At 38.9% G+C, this 18,150-nt stretch overlaps 1 protein-coding gene across 1 annotated transcript in view; it reads right to left on the bottom strand.

Annotated features, from left to right (window-relative positions):
• Positions 1-18,150, bottom strand: part of PDE7B (phosphodiesterase 7B) — a 183,469-nt gene that overhangs the window by 103,249 nt on the left and 62,070 nt on the right. The window contains exon 3 of the mRNA XM_049799882.1: positions 15,617-15,677. Coding sequence (XP_049655839.1) covers positions 15,617-15,677 — 61 coding nt within the window. The remainder of the gene's footprint in view (positions 1-15,616; positions 15,678-18,150) is intronic.

Below are 18,150 nucleotides of genomic sequence, written 5' to 3'. Positions count from 1 at the left end.
ATGTTCCTGAAATGGGATTTAGGAATTCAAAAATAGGATTTTGTGCTTAAATAAAAGGGTAAGACCCTGACAACTCCTACTTAGCTTTTGTTTGACATTGAAAATGCTTCAGCACTGTGCCTGGTGCAAATTTCTTGCTTTGCTTTCTTGCATTTTAACCTTAAAGCCCAGTCGGTCTCTGAAAGATCTGAGTGTGAGCATGCTCAAAAGCACCTCAGATTGAGTCACAGCTCAGAATCCACTGCTGCTTTCATGTTTCCATCCTATCTGCACCCAGATATGAAGCATTAAACTACTGGAGTCCCCTTGTGTTCCCTCCAGCTGGCATTCTCAGCACGTGCCAGGTATAGGGTGCGGCTCATCGCAAGTGCTGGTGGTGACCATTACAAAATAGGACCAGGAGAAAAAGAGAAGCCTTTTCTTTATATAACAAAATGTGCTTGAAATTTATATAGCAGTTTAGCATTTACATGGGTTATCCGGCGGGGGGGGGGGGGGGGGGGGGGGGCAGATTAAATTTCATTGCCTGCTGGGAGGGGAATGCTTCTTCCACAGCTTGTAGCTCCCAGCAGAATGCCTTGCCTGCAGCTTTAGGTGTGCTGAGCAGGAACAGTCCGTCTATGCAACAAAGAATTCAAGGTTTGTTTTGTATGTGTGTGCAAGAGTGAAATGGCTTTGTAGTGTAATGGTTATGACATGCCCCTAGGATGAGGGAGAACAGGGGCTTACCTATGCTTCACAGCCTGCTCTTGGATTTTGTTACATGCCTTTCATGGGGACTTCTGGTTCAGAGACCACAGTGTAGGAACACTTCTTCAATAGTGTAGGATTTTAATTAGAGCAGATTATGCTGTAATTTTAAAATTTAATTTATTTTTGGCTTTTAAAGTCAGTCTTTTTTAATTTAAGATTTTTTTTAAAATTTAAACTGGCTTTACAGTAGCTCTCTGTGGTTTAACAGTTGGTCAGGTGCTTGTGAGCCAAATCAAACGCAGGAGTGAGAGTCCTCAAGTGAACAGGGACTGTTTGTCATTAGTTTGTTCATATTCTTTTTCTAACTGGCTGATAAGATATATCCAGATGCTTTCAAAGCCCCATTGGGTCTGGAGTGATTGTTTCAATACTTAATAACTGTAGAAGACAGAACCTACCAATTCTCTGTTCCAGTGTTGCTACTTTATTTTGTTGCTACTTTATTTTGTTGCTACATATTTGAGCTCCCTCTTTGAATTGACATTCGCACTTCTCAGGCTCTCTTGAGACTCAGACATAAATTGCTGTGGTATTTTGCCTAGGAGAAATTTCAAATAACTTGCTGCAAAGCCTTGTATTACACACCAGCCAACGCTTTAGGGTAGCTTTATGAAGGCAGGGAAAATGTAGACAAAAAAATGTTCTACCAAGACAGATGCACTCATTTTGATGGCCTGGCTTTGGGAAATGTGGTGAAAGACAGTTTGGTGGGGTTTTTTTTTGTTGTTGTTGTAGGGTTTTTTGGGGGTTTTTGTTTTTGTTTTTGTTTTTTTTTTGTTTTGTTTTGTTTTAATTTTTTATAGTCAAAGGGTAACTGGCAAGTGTTTGTGCACCAGCACTCATGGGAGAAAGCAGCCTGGAATGTGGAAGCAAGTGTTGCATTCGCCAACCTGAAATGGAGGGAGGATGACTAAAACCCTCCTTTATTCTCATCCCTTGCCCAATTAAATCCAATTTAGAGCAATGTGTTGCTACACATTGCACCAACAATTAAAGGGGATAAAAGATCTACTTACTTATTTTACAGCTGAAGAAGTCCTTTTTTAGAGTACCCTAATAACTGCTCTTACGAAAAAGATGCCACAGGATCATCAGCAAGCAGACGGTATTAAGAGCAGAGTTTTATATCTTGTCAAACAGACAACTCCTCCATCAGCTGGGCACTCTCACAAGCTACACAATAACACTGAGCTACAGTTGACATAGGCACTTTCTACATCAGCTTCATTACTCCCATTATGTTATCCACGTGCTGTGTTAACCCAACTCTGTCTTACTTTATGTTAGATAAGTTACTACCACAAAGCAGGGTCACTGCATTTGGGTAGAGATCTTACTTATTAGCTCTAAGTGAATAAGCTCAATCAAGAAACATGGCAGAAAACTGGACTTTTGGCTACAAAAAGTTTCTGAATGCCACAGGGATCATTTCTACTGGTCAGAGCAATTTAGTGCTCATTTTCTCCCACGAACAAAATTACAGTTTCCATCTGTAAATATTGGATTCAGAGATACCATAGGAATTCCTCAGGTGAGCCATAGTGTGTCTGTCTCATTATCCCATTTTCCTCTGTAACTGAGGTTACTCAGCCAAGCTGAACCTGCTGTGAAGTGTCACCACGGACTCCTGTCATATGCTGGAGTAACTCAGCGAGAGACACAATGATGCACATCCCACATAAAAGACTGAAGTGTACAGACCTTCAACGACTGTGCCTGTAAAATGCCGCAGCAGCTCTTCTGAATCTAAAGCTTGTTACTGGCCAAAGGACTTCCACTGAAATTTATTGGATTTGGGTCTCAAGTTTTCATCTTTCACTGAAATGTAATTACAGGATCTAATTTCAGGAAGACAATTTTTTTCAAACATTTCTGAAGAAACTCTTCCTGTAGCCAGCTTAGATGCATGCTTGTTATCAAAGGCAGGCAAGTTTTTGAGTAGAAGAGAAGCAGGCGTAGTGGCAGGAGAAATAAAGACAGGAGCTGAATGATGAGCCCTGCCTATGTGAACCTGTACTCCTGGTGTAGCTCCTACTGGGGGAGTTAAATGTGTCCGTAAGAGGAGGTCCTGCAGCACATCTTGTTACTCTTCAGGCAGCTTCAGCAAGGATATAAAAAACAGATGGACAAAGGTGCTAGTAGCTTAGTAGTTCCTGCAGATGATCTTTCCATGTCGAGGAAGAAGCTTTCTGGCAGGACAGTGGTAGAGAGATTTATGCTGTTCCTTCTTCAGAGCCTGTTTTGCAGAGGGAGGGCTTGAGGCTGCACAGCTGCCAGCCTAAAATCTTTCTAGATTTACTACTGGAAATTCACTTAAAATTAAACATCAGTGACGCCCTCCCCCAACAAAGATTAAGAACAAAAAATGTCAAGTAGGAAATGTTCAGGGTGAGGAGAGAATTGTGGTGCTTCTGATTAAAATCAAAATCAAACTCTCCCCCATCCCATCCTAGGATTTCAGAAAGCTTTCCAGCACACATCTGCCTCCAGTTTCCTCTTTGTTTATTCAGTCATCAATTATCAAGAGACTTTTTGTTTTGTCTTAATGAGCTGCACAATTTGAAGCAACTGTGGTATCTAAGATGGTTCTGCCTAAACCAAACACAGATTCCTTCATGGCACAGAGAAACTGGATTGGATTAAAATAAAAATATCCAAAACCAACAGAATTTTCTCTCTAAACTGTTCTGAGGGTTATTATAATGTCATTTTTCCCCGTGAAACAAATAATACACAGACTTCAAAAGCCCTGAGTGTTGTTCTCAAACAACAGAAAATAAATGAGATTAGACATCATGATTTATGATGCTTCCATTCCTTCTTTTTAAGAAAAGGGAAATATGTTAATAATTAAAGTCACATGAACTCGGATTCTTTTGGCTCCTAAAGTATTATGACATGCACTTGCCTAAAGAGCCCTCTAGGACAAATGTACAATGACAGCAATTGCACTTGCGCCTTGGAAGTGGTAGCTCCCTGGACATATTATTACCTCTGATTAAGCCAGTGGATTAATGCCTGTTGTTACGCTCTCTGCTGATAGCAAGAAATTACAATGGAGCATCTGCCATTCATCTTCCTTTTCCAACAGAGCTCTGTCAGTGACTGCTATTGCTGCTACATCATGTAGCTACTAACCAGGGACTCAAATAATTTATGCTACCCCTTAGCTTACTTTCACATCCTCACAACTCCTTCCATAGGAGCAGTCTCGTGGCGATTTTAATTGAATATCCACAGAATGGCTGGGTGTATTGGCAACTCTATTTGAGGTTTCCAAAGCAAAGCAAAATAATATGAGCCAGCAGTGTCTGAATATGAGCCAGCAGTGTGCCCAGGTGGCCAAGAAGGCCAACGGCATCCTGGCCTGTATCAGAATTAGTGTGGCCAGCAGGAGCAGGGGGGTGATTGTTCCCCTGTACTCGGCACTGGTGAGGCTGCACCTCGAGTCCTGTGTTCAGTTTTGGGCCTCTCACTGCAGGAAAGACATGGAGGTGCTGGAGCGTGTCCAGAGAAGGGCAACCAAGTTGGTGAGGGGCCTGGAGCACAAGTCTTATAAGGAGCAGCTTAGGGAGCTGGGGCTGTTTAGTCTGGAGAAGAGGAGGCTGAGGGGAGGCCTTATCAATCTCTACAACTACCTGAAAGGAGGTTGTAGTGAGGTGGGTGCTGGTCTCTTCTGTCAGGTGGCTGGAGATAGGACGAGAGGAAACGGCCTCTGGTTGAGGCAAGGGAGATTTAGGTTAGATATTAGGAAAAATTTTTTTACTGAGAGGGTTGTCAGACATTGGAATAGGCTTCCCAGGGAAGTGGTTGAGTCACCATCCCTGGAAGTATTCAAAAAGCGCGTAGACGGGGTACTTCAGGACATGGTTTAGTGGGCATGGATGGTGGTTGGACTCGATGATCTTGAAGGTCTTTTCCAACCTAAATGATTCTATGATTCTATGATTCTATAATACCAGTTTAACAGTGATGTTGTTGCATGGCAGATACTGACCTGAGTCTGTAAATATAAAATGCTGGAAACCAATAGGTAGAGAAATTAGGTTCCACTATAAAATCTTCACAGGGCAGTTAGAGCTGAAGGAGGTAAAATTTCTGTCTTTTTCTTGGACAAGCAATGACCTGTCTCTTGACAAACGCCTGTCTCAATGACCAAAGTGCCAGAGCACATTCTGGGACTTGACAAAGTGCCCAGTCACATACCTTAACTATAAATTTGTCTTCCTACTTTTGTATAAACCCAAAATACAGCTCATGGAGTGAAAATGCAGTGGCTTCTTTTTAAGATGATATTCTAGATTTCATACAGTATTTAGTAACAAAACCCAAAATAAGACAAAAACTTTTGCATCTGTATGGGCTATCTTTACATATTGTTATCTAACTAGCTGAAAGACACTGAAAAATAACTCTGTCTTCTTCTGTCAGCATGGTAATGTTTCTTGTTATGATAATTCTGATGTCAGTTTATTACACTATTTTTGGATGGAGAAGTCAATTCTAGGCCACTAGTCCTCGCTTTCTTGTAAGAAATATCAAGTGTATGATGCCAGTATTTCTGACTTCCTTCCATTAGCACTCTGTTATAAAACGAAAAGGTACTACAATATTAATTTTTCTTCTATATGCGTGACTAAAATGTGAGGATCTCACTATTGTATGTCAATAAACAAAGCTCTGGAATAATAATAATTCCTTTGAATTAAGTGTTAAATTAAATTTGCTCTGTATTAATATATAAACTCAGTGTGAAATCCTGACCTAGAGTTAAAAGGGATTTAACCTTAAGTTTAAAAAACGATAGTATTTCACATTGGACTAAATCACATTTACCATTCCTCATTTCAGAGTATAATACAAATGACTGATAGAGTTTTAGGTTGCATGCACAAATTGGTGGCACATGTACTGGAATTAGGCAAACAATATCCAGGAAAACACATGCTTACAACCTGTCATAAATTACAATTGACCTACATCCTATGCATCCACAGTTAAACCTTAACTGAGCTGAAAGGTCCTGAAGACAATGTCTGGGTACAGAAATCTGTGTGTCAGAGCAGCTGTTGGGTTGAAGTCATGACCGGTGTTGACTCTCTGACAAGGTTCACAGAAGCAGGTAGCACAAGAAGAGCAGATTGCTTGAGTTAAACAACCATAGCTGAGGCCCCAGTGTCTGTACTGTATATGCCTCGGAGGATTTGGTTTGGACTATTTCTCATCTATTTCCAATGGATTAAATGTCTAGTAGCAGCTAGAATGCACTAGAGGTGCTCCCAGAGCACATGGCTTGCTCTATTTCATGTGAAAGTAATCCAGTTTGTCTGTTCTGAGACTGCTCCATAATGCAAACCAAAGTTTGCCGTAACTTGGGATAGCATCTCAAAAACACACCCCTGATCTGGCCTAAAACACTAATGTAGACATACTCTTTACAAGAAGAGGCTATAGAGTACCCTCCTTAAACATTTTACCATGGGAGTCAATGTGTATTTAAAATATTATGAAAATCAAAACCATACTTCGCATATTAATGGCTGAATTTAGTCTTCATGTCCAAATATTTCATGATATAGTCAAATTTGCTACCTACAGGACAGTGTGATCATCAGGCCAATCTGGACCCCTCAAGCATGCTTTCAATTTACCTTATTCAACTAAAATTCAGGAGCTATTCAGATGTCAGAAAAGGTCCTGCAGCTATGTCACAGGGCAAGAGAGAAAGAAATTAAGACTTCACAAAGGCAATGAGGAAAATAGTTCAGTTAATAAAACCAATTTGGTAACTACATTACTACAAATATGCTGAAAACTTAGAAATTGTTTTTATATTAAGAAACAATAAATTACAGGTGAGGTTGATTAGCCTGATTTTCTATTATCCCCCACACTTTAAAGTTTAGAGCTTTGAACACCATGAAAAACAACGTCTGTACTCCAGGAGTAAGATTAATCTCCTCCAACTGCTCACATCCACACATCAGCTTCTTTAGCAGTCAACACAGAGAAATAGGCACTCTCTGAGCAGGGTTCCTCAGGCCAGTTTCAGACGTCTATTTTGCAATGAGCTGAGTCTGAAGGAAGTACCTCTTTCTCATTCTTTTCAACCACAAAAGGGAAGATTAGATGATGGCTGTAGCCTTTAAAAAAAATTTTTTTTTACAGATGTTTACAGCCATTCTGCCAGGTTAATCGTATCCCAACTATCTTCAGAATTATTTCATCTGCAGAATGAGAGGAATGCCCTATAAGGGAAATCCAGTAGAAGCACTCTCTGAACTTTTCTGTAAGAAATACAGTAATCTCTTGACATAGCTATCTGAGATTCAGAAATTCCATTTCTTGTTGCTAAACTGAGTTCCTGTCATTTACTACCAGTATTCATAGTCACACTCCATGATTTCATAAGCCCAGAGTCTCAAGTATTTGGATCAGATCAGGGCTTGAGCATGCCCAGTCCTAGACACTGTGACTGACCCTGGCACAGGAACATATTTCAGCCTACGCATTTTTTGGCTTCAGTGAAAGTATGTAAATACACACTTAAGTAGTTTGGTGATCAAGGGATGATCTAAGAGATCAGCTTAATGCTTTAAGAAGTATGAGATGTACAAGGAAACAACAGATTATCACCAGAAATGATAATTTATGGGGAAAAAAAAGAAAGAAAAGAAAGCTAAAGCCATCAAAGAAAGCTAGCTACCCAGCTAGCAAGGCCAAAGAACAGCAGGTGTTTGATTTTGTGGGTTTTTCTTTTATACACTAAAGGTGAAAAAAAATCCTACAAATAATATACTCCCAGTTCTCAGTAAGAATGGTAAAATTATTAACAACATTTCAGAACAGCAAAAATTTTTATCTCCATAATACAATGAGACATCCTTTACAACACAGAGCAGAAAAGAATATAGGAAAATGCATTTTTAAGCTGAGAAGTGTATGAACATTTATAGCCAGGAACTGAGTGCTTGAAAGCACAGGAACTCCGTGGCTTTCTCAGACATAAATCACTCTTACTAAGGGTAGCTACACAGTAATCTATAGGAAATTGCAGGGACTGTGAAACTGCAAGGTATCACCAAGTAATAATTAAAGAAACAATGATTAATTGCTAGAGATGAGCTCAAACCACAAAATATAAATTTAAAACATTTAAATCTAAGTTTGGAAATTTTACATCTGGAGATTTTATTATACATATGCTGTTATGAAGGGATGGCTGGCTGTTAAACTATGGATAAGTGTTTTCTTCTCCAATTTGGCCCCATTAATAGATCTAATAATTGCTCTTTCCCCCCCCCCTTCCCATTTTTTTGAGAGAGTGTTATTACTGCAGTATGGTTAGTCACAGCGATTTGCTGTACAGCAAGTACTTTGGGTGAACACATCCCACTCAAAACAGTTTGGACAAAGAAGATGGGAAATTACGTGAATGCAGTCCATGTTTAGGCACGAGGTTAGGCACGAAGAAAAATCAAACTATGAGGCAGCAGACTGAATAGGCACTTGAAATCTTTTTTCCAGCAGGGGATCAGCAATAACTCATGTGACAAATACCATGAAATAAGATATGAGATCATCTTCAATAAATCAATCAAGCAACTCTTTCTCTGCTTTATCTAAGAAGTGCCTAGTTTAACAAAAAAAAAAAAAACAAAACAGAAAAAAAAAAGCCCCCACAAAAAAAAGGGGAAATGTCTGGGAAACAAAACTCAGGATTCTTCTTGTCTTATATGTGTGTGCTCACCCAGATGGGGTGCAAGTCATAGGCCTATTTGTTAGCCTCCTGGGGCCATACCCAGCATTTTTCCTTGTGCAGGGTCAATAGGTGGAACAGAGAGCACCTAACCCCAATCTGTGTTGCCTTTATTTTGGCGGTTAAGAGAAAAATGGGTACTGTGGGTTTTAACTACTTAAGGGAGATGAAAACCTAGAATCCAAAGTTTAAACTTTCACTAGATTGTTACATAAATGGGCAGGAGAATGCAATCCTTCTTTCTTCAGCATGCTTTGGACAAAAAGAGGGGTACTTCTTGGCTTCACACTGCACTACATTGGCTAGTATTTGTAGCCATGCTTTGAGTCCAACTGCTGGATAGGACTTACAAACCTATGTAAGTCCCTTCTAAACCCTTCTAAATGGGATACGTGGTGAGATTCTCAGCCAAGTCAAAAAGCCTTTTTGATAGAAAGAGAAGGTGAAGGGTCAGGGGGTTGGGGTATTTTTAGTTGGGGGAGGGGGGGCTTTTTAATAATCTCTTGAGCTTTGGTATCTCAACTGGATCCTGTGGTCCCAATGAATGGCTTTTGTAGCTGTGGGCAACACAGTAACTCTCCCTTCTAACAGAAAGTCATCATGGTGTGGTACATCATATTGATGGTGTCAAATCCTCATTATTGCGCTCCCTCCAAGTCCCTTGACACTCCCATTGCTTTCCTGCAGCAAGCTCAGACATAGGATAAAACTATATATGGTTCAAGTTAACATTTGAGTGATAGAAAAAAAAACAACAAGAAATTACATTTTGAAAAGTGTTTCATATGCCTACTCAAAATGCCAAGGCTAGTTTTTGTCTCATTCAGCACCCTTCTGAAAGGTAGAATACTGCAAGAGAAGTGTTTTCAGTCTGACCTGATTTACAGGACAGAACAGGATAAGCAGGTGGTCACTGCTGCTCAGCTACCAGGCTATATAATTACCTAAAATAGTAATTAAATCAAAACTACTTCAATAATAAGATGGTATTTGAGAACTGCTGTTTAAAATATACAATTTATTTTATCTTTTTTATAGTTTCTTAGCCAAATTAATCAAATAGTCACGAAACTAGGAGATGAATTTGATATTTACATCCTTTGCGGTTTTGGGCACAAATCTCGTGATAGTAGAAGGTCTTAAGTGACATGAAAGAGCAAGAGGCCTCTATTTTGATGGTGGCAAGGTCGCAGAGATAGAAATTTTTAAATGCATTTACAAGCATAATTGTAAGATCAGGAGTTGAGACTTATTTTTAAAGTGTGTTAAAATATTGGAATGATATTTTAGACAAAAGAAAAAGTATTAGAAGTTGTTTGAAAATCTCTACCTTTGTCTACTCAACTGGGGAAGAGCTACAGTTCCAGAATTCTTATCTAAATCATACTGTTCTCAACAGAATAAATTGTTGGCAGAGAGACTTTCATTGGCAGTTACGGTATAAAATATAAGTGAAGAGCTTCTAGCGTGGGCTTATATGTTTAGATTTGAATTTATCTACATTAACAAAATATCAAAAAGAGACGTAGTGTTTATGTTTCTGTATGCATTTGCACCGTTGCTTTATAGTGGAAAAAACCTACTTCCCTTCATCCTGTGTTGCAAGCTGCTCAAGGAATAGAAACCTATCTTTTTGTAGCAGACACCCTAAGCCTCCCCCCTCCCACTGCTACAAAGTTCTGAGTTATCCTGACGGGCAGCAAAGCGATGAGTGCAGATTTCTTGCTAGTCATTGTAGATTTTAGGCCTTTTTCCCATAAGCATATTGCTTAATTTTATAAAGATTAATTTGTGTGCTTATTGTGATGTTATTTGCACAGATAGAATACTTAGTCTGCATAAGGTCAAGTGCACGTGTAAGTCTTCAAATGACTGGGATATAAATAGTCCGTATATTTGGCTATTTAGAACACCATTGCTCATGCATGCCTATCAGTTTCAGTAGAAGTTTTGCGTGTGCAAGAGATATAGGGTCGCATTTCAAATGATGTCAGTGAGGGCTCCAGAAAGCTTTGCAAAACTGCAAAGCTTGACCAGTGCAGAGCCATTTGACTAGCTGCCTCATTTCTGTTTCCCCCTCCGCTGAAGGGCAAATTGACACATTTAACTAATCTTCAATATTTACTTTCCCCAGTAAGTTTTACGGTTATTTACCTGATTAGGTTTCTCAAAGTAAATTTTAATAGATTCCCCCCCCTCCCCAGTGAAGGTGAGTTCAACGGTTATGTAAGGCAGAGGCCAGCCAGGCAGAGCCTTGCCAGTACCCCTCAGTCCTGGCTTTCAACACAGTTGTTATTCCAGTAATGTCTCTCTCTCTTAAGCTGCGGCTGCCAACTCTGTTCAAATGTGTGGTGGTTTTCTGCTGTGGGCAAAGAGCCACCAAGTCTGAAGCCGGATCCATGAAACACATTTCATGGCTAAATGCCGGTACCTTTAACCATAACTCTCCATAGGTAATAAACAGTGGAAGTGCGCCACAAAGCAGACTTGTTGGGGGGTGAGGGAGGTAGGCACCTCTCTCTGCTGCAACATGAAAAAGTTTGTTGCCCCAAACGAACAAAGTTATGTTCTAGTAGTCTGGAGAAGAAAAAGAAAGGTGCCACCCCCCACCTTTTTTTTTTTTTTTTTTTTTTTTTTTTATTGCTTTTTTTCTTGGATGAATTTTAAATGGCTATTTGTGAGGAAACTACTTTTATTCCAAACAAGGATTCATCTGTCTGCTTTTGCAAGGATTAAGTCTACACCAAAAGGGAAACAAAACTCACCCACATTATTCCTGTCTGCATGGAATTTACAATAATGAAAAGAAAGCACCTCAGCCATTTGCCATGGGGCATCTGGAAGGCTTGTGTTTTCATCTTACTAACTAGCTCCTTAAGGAGGGTAATTCACATTTCCCCTGGAAAAAATCTCTGCAGACAGCAGAGTTGGCCAGCAAGAGATGTGACCTCTTAAAAATCTGTTCAGCATTTCAGTAAGGAGTAAAGACCAAATTTGGTGGTGGAAGACTGGTTACTAGAGTAACAAACTAGATAATTTGCTTTTATCATCCATACCCCTTACTTCACTGTCATCGGCAAGGTTGAACAGATTTAAACTGATGGGATCATTTTATTTTGTATGTGTTATGATGACTGTAGCTGCCTACTTTCTAAACAGCAACTATAAGGATAACCATATCTATTCTGTATAAACTGGTATTTATTTATACACCGAAGTTTCTCTTCTAGTTGGCAGACCTTTTTCCTTCTGTACTAATCCTAGAGCCTGATATGGGAATGTTATTCTTTCCAGGATAAATTCATAAAACTCAGTGCTCTGCCATGTAGAGGTTACAGAGTTAGCTTTGGATGAGCTAGTTAAGATGTGAGAACCGGTTAAGTTGCCTTAAGTTTGGACTCTTCCAAGCTAGTACGCAATTCTTCCCAGCAGAGTTAATTAGCTTAGGCATCCAACCAGCAATTTTCACAGCAAACTAACCCAATTATCTCTGCATGATATGACATTGTGTCACGTCTGAGCCCAGAATATGTCTGTCTACATATGGGAAAAATTAACCACAGGTTGTGCCATTGAAAATATCAGTGGGTGCTCTAGGGAGAGGGATAGTTCCCTTCTACCCTTCATAATATGAATTTCCGGACTAATAACAACATAGTGAGTACCTTGCTATATGCTCATTTTTTTTTAAAAGTCAAAATCGTTGTAAGTAAAGGGCATGAGGAGCCCAGGGTTATAATTCCAGAATGTAGCATAAAGGAAAAGCTTTTTGACATCCAATTCAGGATTATCTAGCCATTTTATCATGGTCGAGTGCCCTCACTAACTTGATAACAGCTCCAATTTAAGCAGAACAGTACAGATTTTCTACCTTGCACTGGATGTGCTGATGAGCTACCGGTGGCTCCAGAGAGACTCAGAGATTCAAGGGAAACCTCTGACAACACACTTTTATTGTCAGTGTGGTATTTTTATGACCTGCATTACATAGTACTTCAGCTTCTCATTGTACTTATAAATTTATTCTTGTTGTTCCTAAGAAGTGAGGAAGCACTTCTCTTCCCATTTTTCAAAGGTCAGTGGACATGCAGGGGTGTTTAAAGCCTTAGCCAATGCCAGGCTCAAGAAATCTGTGACAGATTTAGGATCTGAACAATGGTCTTCGAAAGTCTAGGGTGGGCCACTGACCGACTTTCTTCTGTGACAGTTACAAAAGTTGTGTTGCTTTAACTAGTATAACATACAGAATTGTAAAGAAACAAGCACAATATAAAGCATAAGAGGGAGAACATAATTTTCTGTAAGAACTGTAGTACACATAATTACACTGATACTAAGCATATCCTGAGCAGAAGCACATAGTTATTATCTACTATATCCTCAGGAAGCATTGCTAAATGACCATTTAATTTAGTTGTTCAAGATATTTTTCACACTTGCATTATAAATATCCATCACTCCCTTGCTGAAAGATGAGGCATTAAACGGATTCTTTTGCTCTTAAGCTCAGGTTGAGCGATATCTAGTCAGTCCATTGAAAAGTAACCTACTTTCACTATAGCCATTGTAAGTGTTTAGGCATTCCTTTATCTATTATTTCCTGTTTTCTAGCAGGAAAAAGAAGATTTTCACTGCAAACCTCTCTTCCTCAACCTCTATAGAAAAAGAACCTCCCCCACATAATCCATGTTACCTCAAGGAATGTGGACTCACAGTAGCAAGCCTAGCGTTACTCCTAAAAACCTTTAAATTTGAAGCTAACCCAGAACCAGTAGCATAACCCAGAAACAGACCTTTTCTGACAAAATCAGCTGTTACCATTTTAGAGTACTGCTCGACAATGTACCATTCCAAGTAAGGACTGGTCTTGCGTCAAAGATCCCTGAAGAAATACAGTCAGTACTCCAGACTCCTGTGTTTCTTTTCTTACTAAGTAATTATCCTCTTGCAGTTGCTGGGACTTGCCCTCTAAATTTCCGTCGGCACTGTGTCACTGTTACAGTAAATGACAGCACGACTGTTTCAGCATATTTCAAAGACCATGCAGTCAAGAAAGATGTCCTTCTCTGAAGGCACGTTGTGCTTTGTTCACTAGTTACACCCACAGATGTTATAATGTCAGCTTTGCATTGATCACTGACAAACTTTGTGTTTCGTTCTCTTGGAAATTCGATTCCCTTGTAAAATCTGAAATTGGACGCCACATGATGCATTCAGCACAAAGTCTGAGACCTTTTAGTTTGCATGTTCTCTGGCTCCTGCTCTTCCGCACAGAGTTCAGTATGAAAGGAGAGGTACCAGAATGGACACCCTCTGGCTTTATAGCACTACCAGAACCACACACATTTATGTGATAGATCAAGACAGTGGAGTTTGTCTCCAGTTGTTGCCCTCAGACCAACCATATAATGCTAGTTTCTACTTCCCATACCTCTTACAGAGCCAGTTGTGGGATATCCACTTGCACTTAGAATAATCTCAGCTCTGTACATTAGCAGATACCTTGGGGTGAAATCTAATATCCTATATTATATATGACACTACAGTCCTTAATTTGTTAGAGACACTGAAAAATAATAAGAACAGGCAAAATATTTTTAAATACAAGAAATGTAACCTCTGAGAGCCAGTCACACCTTTGGCATGTCCCCTTGGAGTAATTTTTGCATTCCTAGCAGTTTCCTTACAGACCCTAACATATGTTCTCATTCTTGTACATGCATATACTATAAGACATAGATAAGAATATATGCAATGGAAACAAGGTCTTCTTCTGCTCCCTGCTCCTAAAGAACCATTTACATTAAGGATGGTGCCAAACTCCCAGTTTTGGACTGTCTTGTTATAAAAATGCCAAACCAAATAGTGAACGAACCTGTGCAGAAGACTTTCATCTTCAGGTAAATTTTTTGTTGTCCCCTCTTCCACCCCTCCTTTTTTTTCCCCTAATGGATAATAACATTTGCATGGATATAACTTCCTTAGAACTAGAGTATTATGAACCCAATGGTATTTAAGCTGTAGATTATAATTGGCATGATAAAGGATCACAAGTATATCTTTTCTGTCAGCTTGTTCCATTAAGAACCTCTAACCATGGATCACTGATGTAACAGATCATTATGGCCCATTGTGTCAGTTCATCTGTTGGGATCTGTGCACTATAAGCATGACAGATTTCCTCTGCAGCAATTATAGTCTATTGTGACAATAGGATTTAATGAATATAAACAACAAACCACATAATCTGTTATTACAGAACACAGCTATGCAGCCAGATGGGAATTAAGTTCCTACATGTTGCCAGTTGCAGTTTTTAAAATTGTGACTATTTCAGTCTTCATGTTATTAGATGCAATGCTCTAATTTACAGTGTACATTTATCTCAACCCTGGCAGTTGAAAGGTCTTCAGAATTTAAAGTGTAATCCTGCAAGTGTTCTATGATTTCATTTTTTCTCAGTAAACATTATCTTTTAGGTTTTCAGACATTTACTCCCTGTGTTTCACTGTGATACTAGCTGTGCTGTTAATGTTTCAGTACTAGCATTGTAGGTGAAACAAGCAAATACAATAAAATTGGTCACAGAAATTAAAGAAACATAGCAGAACATTCCTGTATTGTTTCCAAAGAACAGACACTTCTACTTAATATTAATTTTTACAAATGATGGGCAAAGTGCTACACCAGTGCAAATCTGTAAAATCACAGTGATTGAAATTTTGCTGATTGATGCAGCTGAAGGTCTGACCCAGAGGCTTTTGATACGTATTTGTGAAATCAATACTTTCTTTCAAAGTACAGATTTTCAGCTTTCAAATATGAGTTCTGGACTTGAGTACATCAGGGGTTACAACTATAGTGTTGGTACAGCTATATTTTCATCTATGCAGATGGGCACTACTGGAATATATATCTACTTTGTTTCAATAATTGAAAATTCACCATAAAGAATATATTAATGAGGAGTATATGTGGATGAGCTATGTAAATGCCATTGTGAATCATCAAGGACATTATGTTGTGCTTTTGAGAAGAAATCCCCAATTAAACATACTTTCACACACTTCTGATATCAAAAGGGGAAAAAACTCTTAGCCTTACCTAGCATGCGAACACATTTGGCATTCTGGTCAGGACTATCAAATGAGATTTCTCCGCACCTCTGAAAAAAAACACACGATATATTTAGTTAAAGACTCTGTGATAGTATCCCTGTCCTTGTCCTCTGATACGTCTGTGTATGTTTTGGAACTAGACATGTCCGAAGACACATTGTAAAAATGTCAAAATCGAAAGATTTTCAAGTAGCCAAAGTCTGAGGAAGAATGGACATTGCTAATGTGCAAGGATAGGCCAACACTGTATTCCAGGTTGTTCACTGAGAAAAACTCAAGGTATCACCTATCACGTTTGTATCTATGGCTTAAGCTAATACCTGATCCACATTACTCTGGTACCATCAGACCTATTTAAACAGGAGGCCTCATTTACCACTGGTACATATTGCAGCCCTCTCCAGTATACTGATTTAGTTGTCACATGGCTGCACCCTAAACAGGATCTGTGAAATGATCCAGTTGAAAACAAAACAAACAGCTATTCTGATCCAACAATTTGTATTTCTGTGAAATGAACTTATTTGAAAAAACCCCACAACTCTTAAATATTTATTAAGGAAAGCTGTCATTTCACAAAATTTGAACTCTCCATAACACCTATGAGTAAAATTGTTCTTTGTGAGGTGCAAATAATTTATGTCTCTATGCTAACATGCTTTGTTAAGGAAAAATAATATTCACAGGTACATATATAGTATCAGGGCTGATGTTCTCTCCCTATAAAAACGCAGTGAAGGAACATCATTAGAGTTAGGATCAGAATACAGAGGTGTTGTGTTGTTTTCAAAGATAAGACATCATTTTTGAGTCCTTTATGCAGACAGGCATGTCAGTTTAGCTGCCAGGAGAAACATAATTGGTGTGGCTCATGGGTCTGATCCAGCTCAAAGTCCCTCAGTGTACAGATCCCACTCACTTCAGTAGTGGTTACTTCAGGTGCTACAAAAAAGATTTAATTTTGTATCACTACACTCAAAGCTCATGATAGAGGCTTAAGGATAGCCTCATATTTTATAGGTAAAAGTGGACTGTACTTCCTTATCTACATATTTATGGTTTTGGTATCTATGACCATGAGAATAATGGGAATAAAAGCACAGTGGTTCAAGTTTGGAAAAATCAGAGAACTCTCCATTTCCCTTCCTTTTCCTTTCTCTCCCTTTCTTATGCAGTTTCCTGTTTTCAGCGCCTATGGCTTTCTCTCTTATGTAAGACAAAGTGGTTTATACTGTCTTTTTCTTTTTGTTAATAAAAATGACATTTGCAGCAAATATTTAAACCTACAAAGAATCAGGTAAGTAAAAAACCCCAGAGCTTCAAAGATGAAACACAGCAACAGTTTCATGAATGAACAACACATTTGGAACTCACTATTTTTAAAAAAGCATTCACCTCCCTCACACCGAAATAAACACAAACAAACAAACAAAAGCCCATCTCCCACACAGAGTCTTTTCATATATCAGTACATCTAAAAAGAGCTAACAGATGCCTGTATTAACCTTCCTAGGTGGGAGCACATACTACTGAAAGACTGCAAAAGAAAAACAACACCTAGCATTTCAAAGTTAATTTTACACATGCTCTTATACCAGCTCCTTTCAGGAGACACAGAAATTTGCTATTTATTTTTCTAGGAAGAATGTTAAGATATGGGCATCTTTTCACAGAAATATCCCAGCTTCTTCTTCGTGACCATAAGTATACTTAGACAAACACAGATGTAACATCAAAATTCAGTGCCTGCCTCACCCCTGAATTTACACTGCTCTTTGAAAACCTTTGGTTATTTTTTATTTAGCCCCTCAGACATATTGTATGTTCCAGACATATTTATATAAATACCACATTTCAGGCTGGCAAATGATGTCTTACAATATCTAACAATACTCACCAGTCCTAGTGTTATGAAATTGGGAAAATGGCTAATGTGCCCCGGAATCCACTAACATCCCACAGGATCCATTATGATGATGGATGAACTTTGAAAACTTTGCAAGTAAGATTCAGATAACTGTATACAAGTTCATAGCCTTATCTGAATTCCCTTAACCCCTGCAACCCACAGAACTGGCTGAAATCATGCTAGAGTTATTAGCCTTGGAGATTTTTCACTACTACCACTGCAGCTAGAAATACTAGGAGAAAAAGCTTCTGCAGCAATTTAATTTCTGATGCCAGTAAAAGCTCATAGGTACACATCAATGGGATGAAAAATAAGCTGTTACCAAACTGCTCAGAGCATCTGAAAAAAACTTAGTTGGATCCTGGATGTGTAAAGTGGCACAGAAATACAGCAGGGACTCATTTCTGCTCATTCAAAAAAAAAAAAAAGAGTTGGTTGGCCATTTTTAGTGTTAGCAAATGTTTTCCATGAACAAGAAGTAAGGAATGACTTCAGGATCTAATCTTTAGGATTAAACAGAGCCTTTGCCACCACTGCTATGAATTCCTGCCAGGGTTGGATAAGCTTCTCCTGTCCTTTTCCTGGCCCGGTTTACTTCCCTTTCTGGTTTG

This window comes from Accipiter gentilis, chromosome 5 (genome assembly GCF_929443795.1).
Source record: "Accipiter gentilis chromosome 5, bAccGen1.1, whole genome shotgun sequence".
NCBI classification, from domain to species: Eukaryota; Metazoa; Chordata; class Aves; order Accipitriformes; family Accipitridae; genus Astur; species Astur gentilis.
This window is presented reverse-complemented; position numbering and strand designations above follow the sequence as displayed.